This window comes from Rhinolophus sinicus, chromosome 8 (genome assembly GCF_057876585.1).
Source record: "Rhinolophus sinicus isolate RSI-liver-muscle chromosome 8, RSI-T2T, whole genome shotgun sequence".
Lineage (NCBI taxonomy): Eukaryota > Metazoa > Chordata > Mammalia > Chiroptera > Rhinolophidae > Rhinolophus > Rhinolophus sinicus.
Genome location: NC_142508.1, coordinates 38967942 through 38989615, shown reverse-complemented (window position 1 = coordinate 38989615; position 21674 = coordinate 38967942). Strand labels below are relative to the sequence as shown.

General features: G+C 46.7%; 1 protein-coding gene across 1 annotated transcript; it reads right to left on the bottom strand.

The window, feature by feature from the left end:
* Positions 1 to 10465: 10465 nt before the first annotated feature.
* Positions 10466 to 20391, bottom strand: CRX (cone-rod homeobox). Its single transcript, XM_019752587.3, has 4 exons — positions 20322 to 20391; positions 15310 to 15444; positions 14251 to 14402; positions 10466 to 13044 (listed from the first exon to the last, which is right to left on the bottom strand). Exons 2-4 carry the CDS (start codon positions 15407 to 15409, stop codon positions 12418 to 12420), a joined length of 879 nt encoding a protein of 292 aa, XP_019608146.2. The 5' UTR covers positions 15410 to 15444; positions 20322 to 20391; the 3' UTR covers positions 10466 to 12417.
* Positions 20392 to 21674: the final 1283 nt, after the last annotated feature.

Here is a 21674-nt window from a genome sequence, read left to right as displayed (position 1 = left end):
CTCTCAGCCCACCAGGCATGCCCTGAGGGTCCTGGGACCCACCCTCCCTGGGCCCACCCTAAGCCCCGCCCTCTGCAGGGGACCTAATCATTGATTAATCCTTTCACTGAGCAGCTACTGCACTTGTGCCCTGTCCTGGGGGCTGGGGAACCGCAATGGCAAGACAGCCTTGGTCCTGCCCTATGGGGGCTCTAGCTCAAGGGGACCCGACATTGCCTCGATGTGGGGTCCCCATCTCATGAAACAATCCCTCTGGCCCCCCAGTGCCAGGGGTCGGCCTGTTCCCTCCCAGTCCTGGGAGCCCCACCTCTCCCACCTCCCTGTCCAGCCACCATGTTCTCCTGCCCCAACCATCCTGCAGCCTCCTTCCTCCCAGTCCCCAGGGGCCACTCTCACTTCTCCAGTTCATTCTCCAACTGTCTCCCCAGGCCCTGGACATGGGGAGAGTTCCACACCCTGGCCCTGACCATGGTTTGGTGTCCGAGCTGGTTTTCCTCTGCAATAAAGGTGGGACGGGTTGCAGGTGGGCAGCTGCAGATTTCCCTGTGAATGAATGAACTGGGTCTGTTCTGTGTGTCTCTGGTCCCTGAGACCAGCCCCTCGGAGCTGCATGGACCCGCGTCTAAACATCAGACTGGACTCTTCACTTGTCCAGGGGCTGCTGGGGACTTGGGTCAGGGGACAGTACAACTTCCAATGCTCACCCCAGGGGACTTTTATTATAATCAGTGGAAGTGACAGTTAGCTAGGTGACTGAATACAAAAAGAAGCAAAGCAAAGTGATCTCATGATTAGATTTACCTCACACTCTGAACTGTCACTTCCTATCTCACGGTGGCATTCTACCATATAGGACATTTCTTTCTGGTTCTTGGGCAGCTGGAAACACATTGGTCATCAAAACAGTCAATGGCCCTGCTGTCAACAAGGGATAATCTAGAAATTTCGTTGGTCTCTAAGATGTGACTAGAGGCCACCTTCTCTCTGATTTTTAAATGAATTTAAGTGTAACATTTTGCTGATTAGATTGACAAAGATGAGAAGAGGGACCAGGCCTGCGATTGATGGGTGAGGGGATAGGGAACCTGGCCTTTCAATCTTTTGGATGTAGGTTGGTTTTTGAGACAGACTTGGTGATATTTGTCAGTGTCCCTCAGCCAAGGACTATTAAGAGGACACCAGTAACTGAGAAAATTTGGGTTTATTGCAACGAGGGAGACACACACATGGAAACCCTAAGGGTGTCTCAGAACAAGGGTGTTTGAAAGGACCTATATAGGATTTGGACATGTATGAGATGATTTGGGGGAAGTTTCAAAGAGTAAGTTTTAAGCCCAACAGAACTGTAATCAGAAACACAAACAGATACTCGTACATCCATATTCCTGGCAGCACTGTTCACAATAGACGAAATGTGGAAACCATGCAAGTGTCCACTGACAGAGAAATGAAGAAGCAGAATATGGCTGATGAACACAGTGGAATATTATTCAGCCTTGTAAAGGAAGGAAGTGCTGATACATTCTGAAACATTCATGAGCCTAGAAAGTATTATGCTAAATGAAATAAGACAAAGAAGGATAAATAGTGCATATTTCCACTTCTATAGAGACATACGCAAATTCATAGAGACAGAAAGCAGATTACCAGGGGCTGGGGGAGGAGGGAATGGGCCTTAGTGTTTAATGGGGACAGAGTTTCAGTTTGGGAAGATGAAAAGCATCCTGAATATGTGTGGTGGGGATGGTTGCACAACAGTATGGATGTACTTAATGCCACTGAACTGTACACTTAGAAATGGTCAAAATGGTAAATTTTATGTTCTGTATATTTTACCACAAGTTAAGAAATTAGAGTGGCTTTTCTCCGGTGTGGATGTTGTCAGGAAATAGTGGTGATACCATGATTGGGTATCTTATCTAGAAGGTGAGGAGGATAGAGTGTGGCTGGAGTGTGGTTTGTATAGAAAGTGTCCCTGTGATAATCTGATCGAAGCCTGCCCTTGTTTGTTTGTGTTTTGTGAAATCATTTATATTCAGCAGGAGGGCGCCAAGGTTTGGCGTCAGTTCCAGGCCAGCTCCCAGCCACCGACTGCTTTTCTCTTTCTTGTATACTATTTAGCAAACTCCCTTGAACTCAATGCGCCAAGTGAGGTGTTTGAGAGATGGGAATCCCTGGAGGTCCTTATCATTGTCAGCTGCCTGACGTTGGGCAAAGCCATCCTCCCCAGCCAGGCCCCGTTTTCCCCACCCAGACAATGGGATTAAGTCAACGGCTGCCCCACACCCCCCCTGGGAACTGACTTCTGCTCAGGAGAGAAACTGCCACAGGGAGAGCCCGTCCTTGTTCTCTAAGGTGTTTCCCTGGGGCAAAGTGACTGGCCTCTACCATGCAGATCAAACATAAACATTCCTGGAAAATCAGCCTTTCACAGCCAGCAATTTTCAAATTCTAGTGGGCATCAGAATGCTCTGGAGGGCTTGTTAATACCCAGATTACCAGGTCTCACCCCCTAGTTTCTGATTCAGTAGGCACAGAGGCGGGGCCCAAAATTAGAATTTCTAACTCGTTCCCAGGTGATGCTGATACTGCTGGTCTGAATCAGGGAGTAGTATCTGATTCAGATACTACTGAATCAGATACTGAGCAGAGGGCCAGGCACACAGTGCCCCCCTGCAAGTTTCGGGGTGGCTTCAGCCATTGGATGGAGGGGGAAGGGGAAGGGGGGATACGGAGGAGGGAGCCAACCTGGGGCACCAGCCTGGGTGAGCCTGAGGCACCCACCCTGCCTGCCTTCACTGGCAGTGGGCCCTGTAATAATAAGGGCTCTTACAGAAGTAAGAATCACTTCTGTTGTAAGTGGTTCTTACAACAGAACTACCGCTGTAAGGGACAGCCTACCTTGCCCGCCTCGGCCCCTACCCCTGGCCTTGGCCCCCGAGCTTGGCTTGGTTTTAGGGGCAGGAAGAGGCCAGCAAGACAGAGGTGGGGCAGAGGGCCAGATCGGGAAGGGCCTGGAGGAGCTCTGATGTTGAGAGAGAGAGAGAGAGAGAGAGAGAGAGAGAGAGAGAGAGAGAGAGAGATTCAAATATTTTTCTTATGTGCTAGACACTATTCTAAGTGCTTTATTTTTTTCTAATTTTTTTTCTAAGTGCTTTATAATTATTAACTGAGCTCTCAGCTGGCTGCACCCCCCTACCCTTAGTTCCTCCCTCTGCCATGACAAACTTTATGTTGCACCCACCCTCCTCTGTTGATGACAGGCTGTGTGGACAGGACACTCTTCTCTATCCCTCAGAAGATTCTTGGAGCCCCATCACTGCATTCTATATAAATTTTCTTTCTGCTTTTGTGTCCTCCAAAATCGTTCCTGCCTCCCCAATTATTCAATGTCCAAGTTCCAATATTGTTTTTCAGATTATGTATCCTTCTGTCCATCTGTCTATCTACATATCCTTGTATTATCTACCCATCTGTCTCTATCCCAGCTGAACGGTTCTGAGAACAGTTCTGAGAACAAAGGTTTATTTTCTTATTTTTTATTATTTTTTTATTGGGGAATATTGGGGAACAGTGTGTTTCTCCAGGGCCCATCAGCTCCAAGTCATTGTCCTTCAATCTAATTGTGGAGGGTGCAGCTCAGCTCCAGGGCCAGTTGCCATTACTAGTTGCAGGGGGCGCAGCCCACCATCCCTTGCGGGAGTCGAGGAATCAAACCGGCAACATTGTGGTTGAGAGCCCACGCTCTAAGCCACTGAGCCATCCGGGAGGCAGCTCAGCTCAAGGTGCCGTGTTCAATCTTAGTTGCAGGGGGCAGAGCCCACCATCCCTTGTGGGACTCGAGGAATTGAACTGGCAACCTTGTGGCAGAGAGCCCACTGGCCCATGTGGGAATCGAACCGGCAGCCTTCGGAGTTAGGAGCACGGAGCTCTAACCGCCTGAGCCACCGGGCCGGCCCTTTTTTCACTTTTTAAAAATTAATTTTATTACAAAACAATGTAATAGTTAGACATTTACACCCCTCAAAAAGTGATAACCCCTCTCCCCAATCTACTACCCCTCTGACATCGTATGTAGCTGTTATTGTTCCACTGACTATTCCCTATGCTGTACTCCATATCCCGTGACTATATATATATTAAATTATAGTCGACATTCCATATTATTCAGCTTCAGGTGTACAGCACAGTGGTCAGACATCTACGCAGTTCATGAAGTGATCTCCCTAACAAGAAAAGTGCCCATCAGACCCCCTACAAAATCTTTACAACATTATAGATTATATTCCCCAAATTGTCTTTCATAGCCCTGTGGCTATATTGTGATCGCTAATTTGTGCTTTCTAATCCCTTTACCTTCTCCCCCATCCCCACCTAGCAACCCTTAGGGTTTTTTGTTGTTGTTTCTAATCTCGGCCTCTTTGTTCTCCCTGGGAAATGGGCTTCAGCTTCATCAGCAGGGAAACATAGAAAAAACAAAACAAAAAACAAAGAAAAGAAATGTTTCACTGAAGTATACCACTGGGTGAGAAAAACGCACAAATCAATAAGTCATCGCAAAGTGAACCTGCCTATGTCCGCCTCCCAGAGTGAGGAGCAGAACACCTCTAGCAATGCCGAAGCTCCCTCATGGCAGCTCCCAGTCTCAACCAAAGGTAATCACTATCCTGCCTTCCAATACTACTGGTTAGTTTTGCCTGGTTTTGAACTTCACATGCATAGAATCATGGAATGTGTCTTCTTTTGTGTTTGCTTTCTTTCGTTCATCATTGTTTGCAAGAGTCATCCCTGTTGCCTTAGCAATGGCCTGTCTGCCTTCTGATGTCTGTGTAGTTTGCCATTGTACGATATAGCACCGTTCATGTATCCAATCTCTCCTCAGTGGCTATTTGGGCTGGTTCCAGTTTTGGGTTTTTCAAACAATGACGCTATGAACATTTTTGTGCATGTCTTCTGACAAAATAGGAGTGGAATTTCTGGGCCATAGAGGAGGCCTTTCTCAAATTTAGTAGATAAAGCTTAATAGATCTTCAAAATGATTTTACTCTGTATCCTCACCAAAACTTAACATCATCTGTCTTTTAATTTTAGGCGTGTTGATGGGTGTGCAGCAGAAGATCATTGTAGCTTTATTTTGTATTTTCCTGATGACCAATGAAGTTGAACAACTTTTCCATTCATTTTACTTTAAATGTTTTTTTCTGTTATAGTGTAGCGTTTTCTGTGTAATGATCATACACAGATTTTGTTAGATTTTCCCCCCAAAGTATTTGATATTATCGTAAATGTTATCAGTTTTTTTTCCAAATTTGTTTCTTATTTTTTTGTGGCTGGAGTGTAGAAAAATAATCTGTTTTTGTTTTATTGACTTTTTTCCAGGACCTTGTGAAATTCTCATATTAATTCTAAATGATTATCTATAGATTCTTTTGGGATTTCTACCTACACAGTCATATCATCTATAAATGATGGTTTTCTTCCTCTCTCTCTTGCTTTGACTCTTTCTTCCTTCCTTCCCTCCCTCCCTCCTCCCTCCCTCCCTCCCCTCCCTCCCTCCCTCCCACCTTTCTTTCTTTCTTTCTTTTTTCTTTCCTTTCCTTTCCTTTCCTTTCCTTTCCTTTCCTTTCCTTTCCTTTCCTTTCCTTCCTTTCCTTTCCTTTCCTTTCCTTTCCTTTCCTTTCCTTTCCTTTCCTTTCCTTTCCTTTCCTTTCCTTTCCTTTCCTTTCCTTTCCTTTCCTTTCCTTTCCTTTCCTTTCTTCCTTTCCTTTCCTTTCCTTTTCCTTTCCTTTCCTTTCCTTTCCTTTCCTTTCCTTTCCTTTCCTTTCCTTTCCTTTCCTTTCCTTTCCTTTCCTTTCCTTTCCTTTCCTTTCCTTTCCTTTCTTTCCTTTCCTTTCCTTTCCTTTCCTTTCTCCTTTCCTTTCCTTTCCTTTCCTTTCCTTTCCTTTCCTTTCTTTCCTTTCCTTTCCTTTCCTTTCCTTTCCTTTCCTTTCCTTTCCTTTCCTTTCCTTTCCTTTCCTTTCCTTTCCTTTCCTTTCCTTTCCTTTCCTTTCCTTTCCTTTCCTTTCCTTTCCTTTCCTTTCCTTTCCTTTCCTTTCCTTTCCTTTCCTTTCCTTTCCTTTCCTTTCCTTTCCTTTCCTTTCCTTTCCTTTCCTTTCCTTCTTTCTCTCTAAGCCATACCCTTTTTTCCTTTTCTTTCTTGATGGCATTTTTATTTCCTTATTGCATGGACCTTCAGTAATGTTGAAGAGAAGGGCTGAGCACTAGATAGCCCTGTCTCATTCCCAGTAACTGAAGGAAAGCTTTCAACATTTCAACATCAAATATAACATTTTCTATAGGATTATTCTGCAGATACCTTCATCAAATTAAGGAATCCACTTCTTTTCCTCATTTCTAAGAGTTTCTTATTTTTAATCAAAAATGAATTTTGAGTTTTATCAAATGCCTCCATCGTATGGCGATGACATGATTTTCTCTTTAGTATATTAATGTGGCAAGTTCCTTGGTTTTTGAATATAAACCATTCTTGCGTTCCTGAGATATTATTCCTAAAATAAACTCAACTTGGTCAGGATGACACATGCTGGATTCCATTTGATAATATTTTGTCTAGGACTTTGGTTCATGAGTTCATGTTTTTGATACTGAAGTTTGTGCAGGTCTCATGAAGTAAAATGAAAAAATGTTTTCTCTCTTTCAAGTCCCTGGAAGTGGCATCAGATCAATGTAATTTCTATCTTAATTGTTATGTGGAATTTGTGGATGAAGCCAAATGGGCATAGAGTGTTCTTTGTGTGAAGAATTTCAATTCTGGGGATTACTCTTCTTTAATAGGACTGTTCAGATTTTCTATTTTGTGTGTGTGTGTGTGTGTGTGCTTGCTTTGGTAAGTTACATTTTGCTAGGAATTTGTCATTTAAATGTTCAAATTTCCTTTAGTGTAAAATTGTTCATAATATCCTGTTAGGATCATAAATGTCTTTAACGTAGAATCTTTAGTAATGCCCTCTTTTTCATTCTTGACCTTGGTAATTTCTCTCTTTTTCTCTTTTTCAGTGTTTTTGGAAGCTATCAATTTTATTAGTCTTTAACAAAACATGTCTTTGATTTTATTTATTTCTGTTCTCATCTTTATTATTTCTTCCCTCTGTCCTATTTCTTCCCTCTGTCCTAACTTCTTGAGATGATGGTTAAAATGGTTGATTTTAGTCTTTCTTTTTATCTGATATCTGATATATCATTTAATGCTATAGATAAATGAAGTGAAAACTGGAATATTTTAAACAAATGAATGCCAATAAATTTGACAACTTAGAGGAGGTGCACAAATTCCTTAAGAACTACAACTTTCTGAAAAAAGTTTAAAAGATGAACACTTATGTATCTGGTAAATAAATTAAATACATAATTAACTCTCTTACAAACTGGTGAATTCTATCACATACTTCTGGAAGAAATAATACCTTGCACAATACCTGGCATCTGTCTTATCTTTTCTTTCTCTACCTAATCTCCTCCTTGGCCCTGCTTTCTGTTCCTCCTTCTTAGAATGCATTGCCCCCTCTGTTTCCCTCCCCTCTTGGTTTCCCTCTCGGTCTGTCATCTCTTCCATATTTTGAGGGGGTTGAAACTATCATCTTTGAAGTCACCAAACATGAGTTGCTCTGGAAATCTGTGTGTCCCCAGGGCCATTCCATCCTCACCTCCCAGCCTCAGTCTCTTCCTCTTTAACCTAAGGTTCATCAGAAGATGGGTTGGATCCTGTTTGTCTTGGGAAACTTATTTAACCCCTTCTGATCCATAAAATAGGGGAGAAGGAATGGCTCTTACCTCATGATGGTGTAATGAAGATTCAGTGAGGGAGAATTACAAAGACAGTGCCTAACAGTGCTCGTGGTAAGTGCTCGATAGAGAGTTTAGCCATGATTTTATTATTATTGTGTGTCCCACGCATGATTTCCTATGGAGGGGATAGGAGTGGGGAGGGCATCACTTAGTTAAAACTCGGTTGTCTCCACGAAGTCCCCTCCCGATGGGTCAGGCATCAGAACCTAATCCTTGCTAATTCCCCTGCTTTTCTGCTGAGGCTGGACCCTGGGTAAGAGGATTGGGGCTTTGCTAAATTAGTCCTGGAAACAGCTCGGGAGGGGCTCAGAGAACAGGAGGAACAGGAGGGAAGACAAAGACAAGGGGGTGAGGGGAGAGATGGAGAGAGGAAAAGAGAGCAGAGAAATAATCAGGCCTGTACGAGAGGGGGAAGGAAGAAACAGGGAGGAGAGAAGCAGGAGTGAAAGAGGGGACCAACAATAGGGGGAGGGGAGAAATGCCAAGAGGGTCCCGAGGAGCTACCTCCCAACAAGATAAATAGAAATGCCAGTTTATGACTTCCTAGTTGTGGGACTTTGGGCAGGTCACCTGACCACTCTTTGCCTCAGTTTCCCCAGCTGTGCAGTGGGGATAGTAACAGCATCCATCTGACAGGTTGTTCTGAGAATTAGGAGAGTTAGAATTGGCTTTTACCAGGGTCTGGCAAATAGTACCTGCTCAGTAAATTTTTCTTTTTTCTTTTCCATCGACTTATTGAGGTATAATATATATACTATAAAATCCACCCATTTGAAGTGTAAGTTTGGTGAATTTGGGCAATTGTAGATGGTCATAGAACCACTACCCTAATCAAGATATGGTACATTTCTAGCACCCCAAAAAGATATTGTTGTGTTCCTTTGTAGTGTATCCTGTCTGTTGACCCCAAGCCCCTGGCAACAACAGTTGGCTTCCTGCCACTCTAACGTTAACTTTCTAGAATTTCATATAAGTGGAATCGTACAGTATGTGCTGCTTTGAGCCTGATTTCTTTCTCGGATTATTATGCTATTCACCCATGTTGTGATGTATGCCCGGCGCTCAGTGCTTTTTATTGCTGAGGAGTTGATGCATCCCAGTTTGTTTAGCCATTCATCTGTTGACAGACGTTTGGATGGTTCCCAATCTGGGGCCATTATGAATAAAGATGCCATGAATGGCACAAGTACAAGTTCAATTTAAAAAAAAAATAGGTTAAGATAAATATATAGCACAACGTCTTCAAAGGGTATCCATGTCATTGCAGGTGTCAGGGCTTCATTTCTTTTTGTGGTTGAATAATATTCCATTGTATGGATGGACGACATTTTGTTTATACATTGTCAGGCGATAGGCATTTGGGTTGTTTCCATCTTTTGGCTATTGTGAATAGGGCTGCCATGAACATGAGTGTACAAGTTTTTGTTTGAATACCTGTTTTCAATTCTTTGGGGGTATATACTTAGAAGTGGAATTGCTGGGTCCCTATGTAGTTCCAGGACATTTTTATCACCCCAGATAGAAACCCTGTGCCCGTTAGTGGTCACTCCCCATTTCCCTTCCTCCCAGCCCCTGGCAACCACTAATCTGCTTTTCATCTCTATGGATTTGCTAATTCTGGACATTTCATATAAATAGAATCATACAATACGTGGCCTTTTTATGTTTGGTTTCTTCTGTGAATGTACTTAATACCACTGAATGGCATATTTTACGATGGTAAAAATGATAAATTTTATGGGATGTGTATTTTACCACACACACACACACACACACACACAAATGTGTATTGGGTTGTTAGCATGGACCAGTCTTCAGGACCACCTATTTAATATAATAATCTCATTTATTTCTCTCAAAGTAGGTTTTCTCTATGCCCCATGTGGGGAATCTGAGGCTAGGATAAATGAGTTGCCCAGAAGTGGCTGGGTCATGTTCGGACAGCAAGTCTGCCTGACCCCATCAATCTTGTGTTCAACTCCCCCGCCCCCCAACACCCACACACAAATTTTAACCTAGGATTCAGTGATTGAGAGGAACAGAAACAGAGAAAGATGACTTAGAGTTGGAGAAACAGAAAGTCAGAGGCAAAGGAAATACGAAGAAAGAGAAAAGAGAAAGAAGGAAAATGACAAAAATCCAGCAAAAAGAAACAGGGACCTGGGAGTCTGAGAGATAGTCTGGAGGAAGAGAGATAGAGAAAATAAGAGACTGGAGAGAAACGGTGGGAAACTGAAAGTGACCGAGGGACAGAGATGGAAGAAGGGACAGGTGCAGGATGAAGCTGCAGAGGGTTGGAGGCTGAGGGGGAGGGTTTTTATCCTCACATGAGCCACTGAGGCAGGAGGCATAATTACCACCCTCTTGCCGAAAGGGAGACTGGGAGGTCATGTGGGTAGAAGCTGGCCGTCTAGAACCCACGTCCCTGCTGAAATGGCTTTAGGGAGATAGCAAGAAAAAGACGGTGACCAGACAGAGGAAGCACGTGGGTGGGCCCAGGCCCCCAGAGACAGAGGTGAGAGGAGAGGGAAGGGACAGAGCAATTCCTGTTTCTACCTTTCCGGTCCTTCCGAGAAAACAACAACAACAACAACAACAAAAAAAAACACCCAGACTTAAGCAGGATTCAACATTTTAATCATTTTTCACTCTGAGAGGGGCCGGGGAAGGGACCGAGCTCCAGGAAATGGACAAGGGGAGAACAGGGGGCCTGATACAGAATGAGGGAGGCCCCTGGCCCTTTCTTCTGTCCTCACTTCCCTTGTCACTTTTCCTGGCTTTGGGAAGTAGACCCTTTGACATCCCGATGGACAGCTGGAGACCCAGAGTTTAGGACCTGGACCAGAAAAAGGAACCTGGAACTTCCCAAACAAGTTTGATTCCTCACTTTGTCCAGCAACCAGAGAAGTCTCGGATGACCCCAGTCTTTTGAAGTCAGACGGTGTCCTTTGTCCGCTATTACTTTCCACCCTCCTTCAAATCCTCTCCGACCCCTTATCAAGCTGCCTTTGAATTGTTTGCACAAGACACGCCCTCCTCTGTGAATGGCAAACTCCGTGGGGCAGGACAGAATCTTGTTTATACCTGAGAACCAGCCTCCAGCACCGAGTGTGGGAGTGTCTGCAAAATAAGTACCTGACCCGCATTCTGGTTTCAGATCCAGAGCACAGTGTCCTCTCCTCCCTATCCCTCCCTTGTGAATTTTCTCTGGATCCCACATCCTGCACCCCAACATGTGCCATCATCCTGTCTATCCTTTGTGTCCCACACTAGACTCCGAGTCACTCCTGGGTTTAATGTCGCAGAGCCCAGCATGACTCAGGCCCACGAGAGAGGACCAAGTGGTGCGTTGAGTAAACCCTTTCTGTGGGCTCTAATGGTCGCAGTGTACCCCTCGGGGGTCCAGACAGTGGGGACCTCTCCTGGCCTGAACCCAGAAAAATCATCTGATGCCTCCCAGCCTCTCTTCACACTGTGCCTTCCTCCTGACAGGCCTGCCTGTGCTGGAGACCTGGAGTCAGCTTGTATCAGCTCACGAGCACAGATGGCACACGTCTCTTCCCAACTCCGAGTTTGGTGACTTCAGACGGGTGCCTTGAACTCAGCCATAGTGGGAATATTTACACCACGGAAATTGTCAAACATTCCAAATCAGGGCGTCCAATCCCACCATCGAAACTGAAAACAAGAAAATCTAAAACAGGGATTGTCTATTTGAAATGTGAGCCTGCCTCCAAATCTGTTTCTCCCTCACCCCTTATCCTTTGTATATTTACAGATGTCCACCTACTCTTGTCTTTGAAATACCCTCAACTATAGCTGGCGTGTCACATGTAACTACCACAATTTCTCCAAAATCTGGGTGAAATTCACCCTAAAACAAAAGAAAAAAAAAAAAAAAAAGACATGGAACAGGCAACTTGCCTTCCGTTCTCCTACGAAATGTGTCCATTTTCAATGTCCGAATGAATGAAAAGTTGAATGATGAAGTGTCTTTAAGAAGAAATAGATTTATAGCAAACAGCCCCCTCAACCTACCGTGTAAACCTGATATTTGTGAAGTCTGTAAAATTGCCCAATATGTATCCTTAATTTAACTATCTAATTGGCCTAAGGTTCCGTGATGGAGCCTCTGAAAGTCTGGTTTTGGAAGTTCTAGAAGGATCTCTAGCTATATGCTAAGGAAGTGTCCCAATGGAAAGTTAAGGACTTGAGCCTCCCTACTTGTTTGTTCAAGGGCATCTGGATTCTGACCTAAACATCAGCCCCAAATCAACCATAAAGTTTAATGTCATTTCATCTTGGGGCAAGTGCTCATCACCAGTTTCTGGAGTCTGGGGCTCGTGGTTAGAATGGGTGTGAGACGGTGCTGGGCTGAGAGAATTACTAAGCCCCACTGAGCTGCCCCAGGAGAGGGAGGAAAGGGGTGGGTTGTGTTGAGCTAAGCTGCTCATGAAGTCAAAGCGTCCACAGCCCTTGGAAGGATGACCGGCCCCTGCTGCTCTCTCAGAGGTGCTGTCCAAATACCTAAGCTGCGGGCAGGCAGATTTAGACCAGAGATGGAGGGAGATGCTACAAGATCTGAAACTTCCAGGCACTCTGATCCTTGTAGTCCAGAGGCTCCATGGGGTTGTAGGCGAATTTCCAGGTGCCTGTGGGGTCCTTGAATTCCAAGCTGTCCACAGGGCTGTAGGCGCTGTAGCTCTGGCCTGACAAAGATGTGGGGGACTGGGCCAGGGAGGGTCCCACGGGGGGGCCCGAAAGGGGGCTGAGAGCCGGGCCCCCCAACTGGGGCACCATGGGAGAAAGGTAGGGATCCAGGCCACTGAAATAGGAGCTGGGAGACCCATAGGCTGAGGGGGAAGAGCAGAAAGCAGAGGCTGGGGCGTAGGTCATGGTGTAGGGTGCTGAGGGGAGAGAAGGCCCTGAGGCCACGGGCAAAGGGGACTCTGAGGCCGGACTCCAAATGGACACAGTGGCCACAGCTGCGGCGGGAGAGCCTGAGGGGCCAGGTAGAGGGGGGCTGTAGGAATCTGAGATGCCCAGGGGGTCTGGACAGACATCCGTGGGGGCTCTTGGGGATGTGCCTGCCTTCCTCTTGGCAGGACGAGCCTTGGCCTGTGTCCCTGGAGGCTGCTGCTGCTGTTTCTGCTGCTGCCGCTGCTGCCTACATTTAGCCCTGCGGTTCTTGAACCAAACCTGGGGGTTAGAGGGGAACGCCCGTGGATGAGTGGGGAGGAGGCCCAGGCAAGCCCCCATGGTGCCCAGAAATGATGCTGCTTATGGGTGAGACACACCAGAGTCACACCGCTCCACTTTGCAGTTATAGGGCACTCCATCCATCCATCCATCCATCCATCCATCCATCATCCATCCATCCATCCATCCATCCATCCATCCATCCATCCATCCATCATCCATCCATCCATCCATCCATCCATCCATCCATCATCCATCCATCCATCATCCATGCATCCATCCATCCACTTATCCACTCATCCATCCATTTACCTATCCACCCACCTTCCTGTCTGTCCACCCATCCACCCACCCACCCACCCACCCACCTACCCACCCATCCATCCTCTCATTCATACATACAACTGTACATACATACATTCATACAAACACACATGTATCCATATCCATTCATCTAATCATTTATATACACATAACACATTCATCTAATATACACATAAATCATATATAAATATATACATACAGTTGTACACACACACATATATTTAACCATCCAGTCATGAGTACATATATACAATCATACAAGAAAACACATACACATTGGTACATGAATCATACATGCATCCAGTCATACAAATATCCAATCATGCAAACACACACACATATATACATTCATCCATTCAATCAGTTAATAAACATGCATTAACCGTCTTCTACTGCTCTGGGGATATACATCAGTGGAGCTGACATTCTACTTGAGAGAGACAGATTATAAAGAGTAAATAAATCACATAGTATTTTAGAAGGTGATAAATACTACGGAAGAACCGATTAAGCAGGAAAGAGGGAGCAGTAGAGTTGGGGATGTGGGGAAAGATTGCAACTTTGAATTCGACCGCCGGTGGAGGCCTCAATGACTTGATTGGTGGGTAAAGACTTGAACAGGTGATGGGGAATAAACGTTCCAGGTAGAGAGAACAGAGAGTGCAAAGGTCCTGAGGCAGGAGTGTGCTTGGCGGGCATGCTAGAGGAAGACCCAGGGGCCAGTTGGCTGGAGCGGAGCAAGAAGGGTAGGAGCATTGAGATGAGGCCAGTGAAATAATGGGGGTAAAGGGTTATTCTGGCCTTTTATGACTGTGGCTGCTACTCTGTGGCTTCTTTCTCCTCCCATCACTCTGGGTCCCAAGAAGGGCCGGAACATCCCACCTGAACCCTGGACTCAGGCAGATTAATCTTCAGGGCCACCTCCTCACGGGCATACACATCCGGGTACTGGGTCTTGGCAAACAGAGCCTCCAGTTCCTCTAGCTGGCTCCGGGTGAAGGTGGTCCGCTCCCGCCGCTGCTTTCTAGGGGCGCCTGGGTGGGGAACAGGAAAATGGGACCCTCAGGTGACCTGGCTCCATTCTCTTCATCTGCTGGTGTGAGTCCCTGAGGGTGTGTGGGACGCTCGGAAACCCCTTCTGTGTGTTTATCTGCCCTACCCTTCTGGACCTTACTACGCCTCCCTGGGTATGGGGTCCCTTTTTGCCTGTCATTTTGGGGCTCATGCCTCACCCCGAGGTGAGCTGGCTTTAGCCATGTACGGAGATGTATGAATTTGTTTTTTGGTCCCTTTCTAATTTCTTAGGCACTAAAACATGCCACTGTGGATGTTCAACCATTTGTAGCCTATACAAGTGGCAGATCCATAATGTCCAACTTAATGAAAAAACAAAACAAACACAAAACAGCTAAATAACAATGCCACCAAAAGTACAAAGAGGGCTCACTTCTCTTAGAAATAAAGCATTTCTGGGGGCGGCCGGATGGCTCAATTGGTTAGAGCATGAGCTCTGAACAACAGGGTTGCCGGCTGGATTCCCACATGGGCCAGTGAGCTGCGCCCTCCACAACTAGAATGAAGGACAACGACTTGGAGCTGACGGGCCCTGGAGAAACACACTGTCCCCCAATATTGCCCAATAAAATTTATTTTAAAAAAAAGTAAATAAAGCATTTCTAACAGATGGAAATTCCTCTGGTTCCTCTTCCAGATTGTTTCCCTCTCCCTCACGCCAGAGGGAACCACTATCCTAAATTTCTTTGAATGTCTGTATGCTTTCCTGAATCCCTAAGTAGTGTTTTGCATGGAGTAGTGTTTTGCATTTGCATATGGCCCTGATGTCACCTCTGTAAGTGCCCATCTTCTTCCTGAGGGCAAGGGACTCCAGAGGCCCCCAATAGATGGGGGCCAGTCTGGGGTGGCAGGGAGGACTGTACTCACTTGGGTAGGAAACAGCTTGGTGCATCAAATCCACACCGGAGCCACTCAGAGCCAAGGCGTTGACGGAATAGTGGGGCCCCGGGTTCATATACGCCATCATGATCTTCCTGGACACTGGTGCCCAGGTCAGTGGGCCTGCAAGAGAAGGGGGGAGGGGCTCAAACACGCCCTGTTACCGGATGGTGACAGGCTGGCTTAGGTTCAAATCCTGCCTCAGTCTCTTCTTAGCTATGGGACCTTGGGCAATTTCTCTCGCCGCTCCGTGCCTCAGTTTCCCCACCTCTAATAAATGGCCCGCTGCTTAGGGTCCTCAAAGCTTCACTGAGACGCTGTCCATTAAGCAGAGCTGAGGCTATAATGGACATCGTAAATAGAAGCTCTACTTTCTGCTCTGTCCTTTAAAAAATCTGATCCTGCCATTTCCCTCTCCAAAATCTTTTCTTTCTGTGACCCGGGAAAAGATGTTCAACCTCACGCAGAATCACGGAGAGTAGAGTGAGCAGCTGTCCCCGGTCTGCCAGAGACAGAAGTTTTTTAGAGATGTGGGGCTTCCGGGTTAAACCCGGAAGAGTCCCAGACAAACCAGGCTGGTGCCTCACCCTGAAGGTATTAAAACGTCAGCAAGCAATGATCTGCCACAACCATTTGTGACCCATTGGGTTGTATGTCTGTACTAGACGGATGGACATAGTTATGTGTGTATAAATGATTAGATGAACGGATGTAGGGATGGATATATGTGTGTCTGTAATGACTATGTGTATGGATGATTAATGGGGAAATAACTATTCATTTCTGGTCCTTGAATTCATCTCTGAAATAGCTGGTTTCCAATAACTTAAATCAATCTTTGACCTGTGTTTATTACATATGTGTCTTAGAGTCAGGCAACGACAATAATAGTAATATTATTATTATAGATGCTATTATTATAGACACAAGATAGGGTAAAAGTGGCTGCCTTGGGAGGTGTGCTATATCCATACATTATTTTTGCAGTTTGGATTACTTTTTAACCATATATATGTGTCACCTTTTCAAAAACAGAATATAAACTCTAAAAAGAAAAGAAAAGAAAAACACATGAGAACCTTTCCATGGCCCCTATCCCCTATTGCCCTCTTTAAGATGTCTCAGAAAACCTTGCAGCCTCTGTGGACACACACAAGCTGTTCCCTGGGCCAGGAATGCCTCTCCCCAGTTCAAAACTCCCTCTCACCAGCTAACCCCTTTCCTCCCCCATGGTTTCAGCTCAAATATCACTTCCCAGGGAAGCTGTCCCACACTCTCAGCTGGATCTCTCTCTCTCTCTCTCTCTCTCTCTCTCTCTCTCTCTCTCACACACACACACACGTTTTCTCTCTCCTGTTCCTCAAGACCTTGCATGTATTAAATATGACACATTTTAACTTTGTTTACCTGTCTGTCTCCCCCAGCTCTGTCAGAGGAGTGCAAGGACTAGGTGTATTTCCATCCCTTCTCTGTCCCTGGCACCAATAAATATTTGAAAAATAAGTATATGACTAAAAAGTAGACGACATGTATTTCAGCTCCTACTCCTTCCTTCTCCCACTGCCCATCCTTCTCGTCTCTCACCTGGGAGACTTCTATTTATTATAAATTAAGGACCTACTGTCCATTCTGTAAATATTTTTCGAGGGCCTACCGTGCTCTAGGAACTAGGGATGTGGCCAGAAACGAGACACGCAGCATCGCTGCTCTCATGAGTGAACTTCCAGACTTGAGTCAGAAAAACAGACCGTGAACAAAGAAGTAGATTTTTTCAGAAAATCAACATGCTTTCAGAGAATTTCAAGAATTCCGGGAAAAATTAAGTGGAATAATATAATGACGAGGTTTGGAGTGAGGGTGACACATCTAATACAGATAAACGAACAGGGAAGAGCTCTCAGTAAGGAGGTGACCTTGGAGCTGCCAAGTTTCCTAGGCATGGGAAGGTCTCAAGGTCGAGGCTTTTCCAGGCAAAGGGAACAGCAGGTGCAAAGGCCTGGAGACTGGAATAGTTTTTTTCTTGTTGGAGGAGAAACAAGGTGTCCAGTGTGACTGGAGCAGAATGATCAAGGGGGAAAGTGGGCTAAGATTATGCAGGACCCGATGGGAAGGTCACTGGGGGTCTCAGTGCTGATAATAATAAAAACAAAAACAACATTAAATCCTAAGAATCTATTGGTGTCCTAGGCAGGACCCAATAATCTTCACCCTGGTCGTCACACCCTTGACTTGTCCTTCGCACTGAGCAGGGCTGATGTGTGCAACCAGTAGGATATCGCAGAAATGACCACATGACTTCCGATGCTGGCTCTCCTTCTGGAGGATGCTCGAGCAGTCCTATGGAGAAGTCTGTGTGGTGAGACACTGAGGTCTCCTGCCAACAGCCATGGAGATGAGCCCCCCAGTCAAGCCTTCAAATCCAGCAGCAGACTCTGAGCCAGAATCATGCAGCGAGGCTACTCCTGGATTCCTGTCCCTCAGAAATCGTATGACATCATACATTTACTGTTTCACATTTACCGGGAGGTTTGGGGACGACTTGTTATGCAGCCACAGATAACTCATACACAAGCCTTTTCTATGCAGGATATCACTGAGTCCTCAGCACAACCTAGGGAGGTAGAGACAGCATTTCTATGATGCAGATGGGAACATCTTCAGGCTCAAGTGCCATGACTTGCCCAGGGTCACACACAGGCTGTGGTTGGGGACCCAGGATTCCTACCCTGGAGAATTCCTGAAGGCCCTGTTCTCCCATTCCCCACCCTGGATTCCCTCTGTCCTCTCCCTCTTCTCCAGTTCCATCACAACTGCCAGACAGAGTGGAAACAAGCAGAACTGTGAACCTGTCCTGCTAGGGACAATTTGCGGGGCCTGGAACAAAAGCATCGACTTCTGATGTCTTCACCATCGAATCCACACCAGGTTATCCCACTAAGTGGCTGGCCTTCTGGAAAGCCTAGGTTTCTCTCACTGGATGATCCCATCCTACAGGTAGGGAGGGAATCTGAGCCTCTGGGGGAGGCAGGTACTCACTCAAGATCAAGCAGCTGATAGTGATAATGACCTCTAGGACAGAGGGTTTGCCCGCTCCTCAGACATCCGATAAGAACTTCATGGACAAGGTGTCAGCAAAGAATAATAACAACAAAAATAAGATCAGACACCTGGTGGAAAGCTTTCTGTGGCTTTGGCAGCAAGGTGAGGACCTCAGGATTTCTTCCCTCGATAGACACTCAGCTAAAGGCTTTGTGTGTCTGATTTCGAGGAGCACAGACAACACCTATTGATGTTGACCTACAATATTGACCTTATGTTAGTTCACTCGGCAACCCTATTATCCTGCTGAGTGAATTTCAAGGCAATGGTGCTTCATGATCCCAGAGTGGGACGAGGGAGACCACTGTCCCTGCCTTGGGAATCAACCTGTGGGGCCATGGGCTGGTGCTTCGGGCTCTTGGGGTTCAGCAGCCACTGGGTCCAGGTTCCCACCTGGGCAGGTGCTCTGACAGGTGAGCCTGAAGGCTGGCACACACCTTGTGGATACTCATGGAGATCCTCACATCCTACAGGTGGGGAAACTGAGCCTGAGGGGAGGGGAGGAAGTTACCTGCCTCAGGTCAGGCAGCTGATAATCCAGTGAAAACTTCCTACAAGGTAGGTCCTGTTATCATCCCACTTCACAGAGGAGGAAACGAAGTCTCCGAGAAGTAGAGTCCCCCGTCCTGTACACACGTCAGCAGCAGAGCCAGAGCTGAGCCAACACCTGTCCCTGAGCCTGTGCCCTTCTGACCGCCAAGCTACATGGCTTCTTAGGACGCTCACCACAGCCCCACGGAGCTCAGATGTCCATTTCTCAGATGAGGAAACTGAGGCTGAGTGAGGTTCTGTCAATTCTCGAGGTGACACAATTCTCCAGGGGTGTGTGGCACAGCCGGGAATAGAACCCAGATATCTCAGGCTCCAGAGGCCTGCTCTTGATCCCCAAAACAACCTGCGATCCCCCAGAGCAGAATGAGGCTAATGCCCTCCCATGCCTGTGACAGGGGCTTCCCATCGCTTGTCTGACTGGATCATCGTGGCTTCTTATCATTGTCCCCGCTTTGCAGATAAAGAAACTGAGGCCCAGAGAGGTCACATGAAGGGCCCAAGATACAGTGAGAAAGGACAGGTTTTACACCCACCCTCATGTGGCTCCACTCCAGGCCTTGGCGAGACACCCCCAGCCTCGTTCAAGGTCAGATGTTTGTGGTCCCCATGGGCTCCACCATCAGTGAGACAAGGAACTGAGATGCACATATCACCACCCAAGACGGGACATGGGGAAAGCTGGAGCCTGTGGGAGCAGTGACGTCCCCAAGTAATCAATTCACCAGCATTGTGATCCCCAACTCATCACATCCTAGCCCCTTGGGCAGTCAGTCGACCCTTCCTCTCTCCTGATGCAGCCACAAAACCTTGGCCCTCTGTGTGTCACTTCAATTCTTTTTGTGTCATCTAGTCATCTATTCAACAAAAGGCATCCCGATCACGGGCCAGGCACGGGAGGAAATCAAGTGGGGAGATGGGCAATTAATGCATAAATACACAAATAAAGAGAAAGTTTCAGGCAGTGATAAGGTTTATCAACAATGCCACAGGGAGGTGTGCTAGGTGCCTTCAAATGGGTGAGGAGCCCCCGGCACCGGAAGCTGGCAGAGTTTGGTCGTGTCACCACACCAACAAGCCATCCGTGAATCCTCCAGTGTCCCTATGCCATGGGCCAGCTCCCCCTGTGCACCCTCACTCTCTCCTGCTGCAGTCACAAGCCACCCCCAAACATCAGGACGGAACCTCTTTTCCATGTGGCATTGTTCTGGAAACATCATACCCTCTTCATCAGCGCCTGTGCGGGACACTGGGAATAATCGTGACTGAAACAAACACAACTTCTGCCTGCTCCTGTCCCCTCTCTTGCTCCCCCTCCCTCCGTCCCCTCTGGTGTTCCTGCAGACGCTCACCTTCAGGAAGGAGGGACAGTGCCCACGTCCAGGGCAGAGTTGTCAGATGGCAGAGGCTGAAGGAAATGGGTCCTCTCACATGCAGAGATTTTAAGCCCAGTCTGGGAGTGATGTCATTCGCTGTGGCCTGGATCTCGGAGGGTAATCCTGGCCCGGGTGGGGGACTGGACTCGGTGCCAGGAGGTGACATTGGTTGGGAGGGGGAGGGGCATCCGTCTGCCTAATCCCCTCCTCTCCACCGTGACTCCTTGGCAATTAGGCTGATGGGGAAGCGAGGTCCCAGCTCCTGCTGTGAGCAGGAGACCCTACTCCTCAGAGAAGTTCTCCCTGAGGTCTAACTGGTGTCCCTCCAGCTTTGGCTACTGTCCCATCAAAGAGGAAGGAGAGACATGCTGGGTGTTCCTGAGGAAGCATTTGAAAAATGAGGGCACAGGGCTTTCTGGATCCCTCTACTAAGTCACCCTTTCTCTCCCCAACAATCTGTCTACCAATTAATTCATCTCTGCTCTGCCCCATTATTCTCTTGTTCTGCCTCAGTTTCCTTTCTCTCTCTCTCTCTCCCTCTCTCTCTCTCTCTCTCTCTCTCTCTCTCTCTCTCTCTCTCTCCCTCTCTCGGCCTTAGCCTCTATCACTCTCATCTCTGACCTTACTGTCGCTTCATCTTCGGACATCAGCTTCTTGCTCTTCCTCTTCCCCTCTGTTCTCTCTCTCTCTCCACATGTCTTTGGACTTTTTTGGGGTCTCTGTGCCTCAGTTTCTCTTTTTTGGGGGCCTCAGGCTATGCCACCTCTGCCAGTTTGCCTGTGTGCCCCTCTCTCATTCTCCATCTGTTTCTCTCTGTCCCTGTCTTCATTGTTTTACCTGTATTTCTGTCTTGGTCTCGCTTATTCTCTGTCTCTCATTCTCTGTGCCTCTGTCTTTGTTTTGGTTTTAGCATCCGTGTCTTTCTGTCTCTCTCAGCTTCTGTGTCTCTGTCCTGTCTCCCTGTCTGTCCATCTCTCTCTGTGACTCCAGCCTATGCTCAGTACCTTTATCCTTTATCCAACCTCTTAAGCTCCAATCTGTTCCTGTTTCTTTCTCTTTTTCCTTGCTTCTTCCTCTGATTCTTGCTTTCTAACTTTTCCTTCATTTCTTTCTCCCTGTCTTGGTACCTTTCTTGTTCTGTACTTCTAATGGGCCTTATTTCTATCACCTTCTGTGTTTTCTTCTCTCTGTCCCTCTCTCTGTGTGTCTCTCTCTGAGCTCCTGATGCCCACATGGGTCTGTTCTGCTTCCCCACATCCCCTCACGCATGCACCCACAGGTGCACACGCACACATGTGCATAAGATCATGGTGATCCCACCTTGTGGCT

What these genes read in the sequence shown, in the direction of transcription:
- CRX (XM_019752587.3), bottom strand. Translation starts at nt 15,409, where the DNA reads ATGATGGCGTATATGAACCCGGGGCCCCACTATTCCGTCAACGCCTTG. An exon ending in CCAAGCTGTTTCCTACCCAA is followed by an intron (nt 14,403 to 15,309) that starts GTGAGTACAGTC and finishes TTCCCCACCCAG; the next exon opens with GCGCCCCTAGAAAGCAGCGG. An exon ending in TGCCTGAGTCCAGGGTTCAG is followed by an intron (nt 13,045 to 14,250) that starts GTGGGATGTTCC and finishes TCTAACCCCCAG; the next exon opens with GTTTGGTTCAAGAACCGCAG.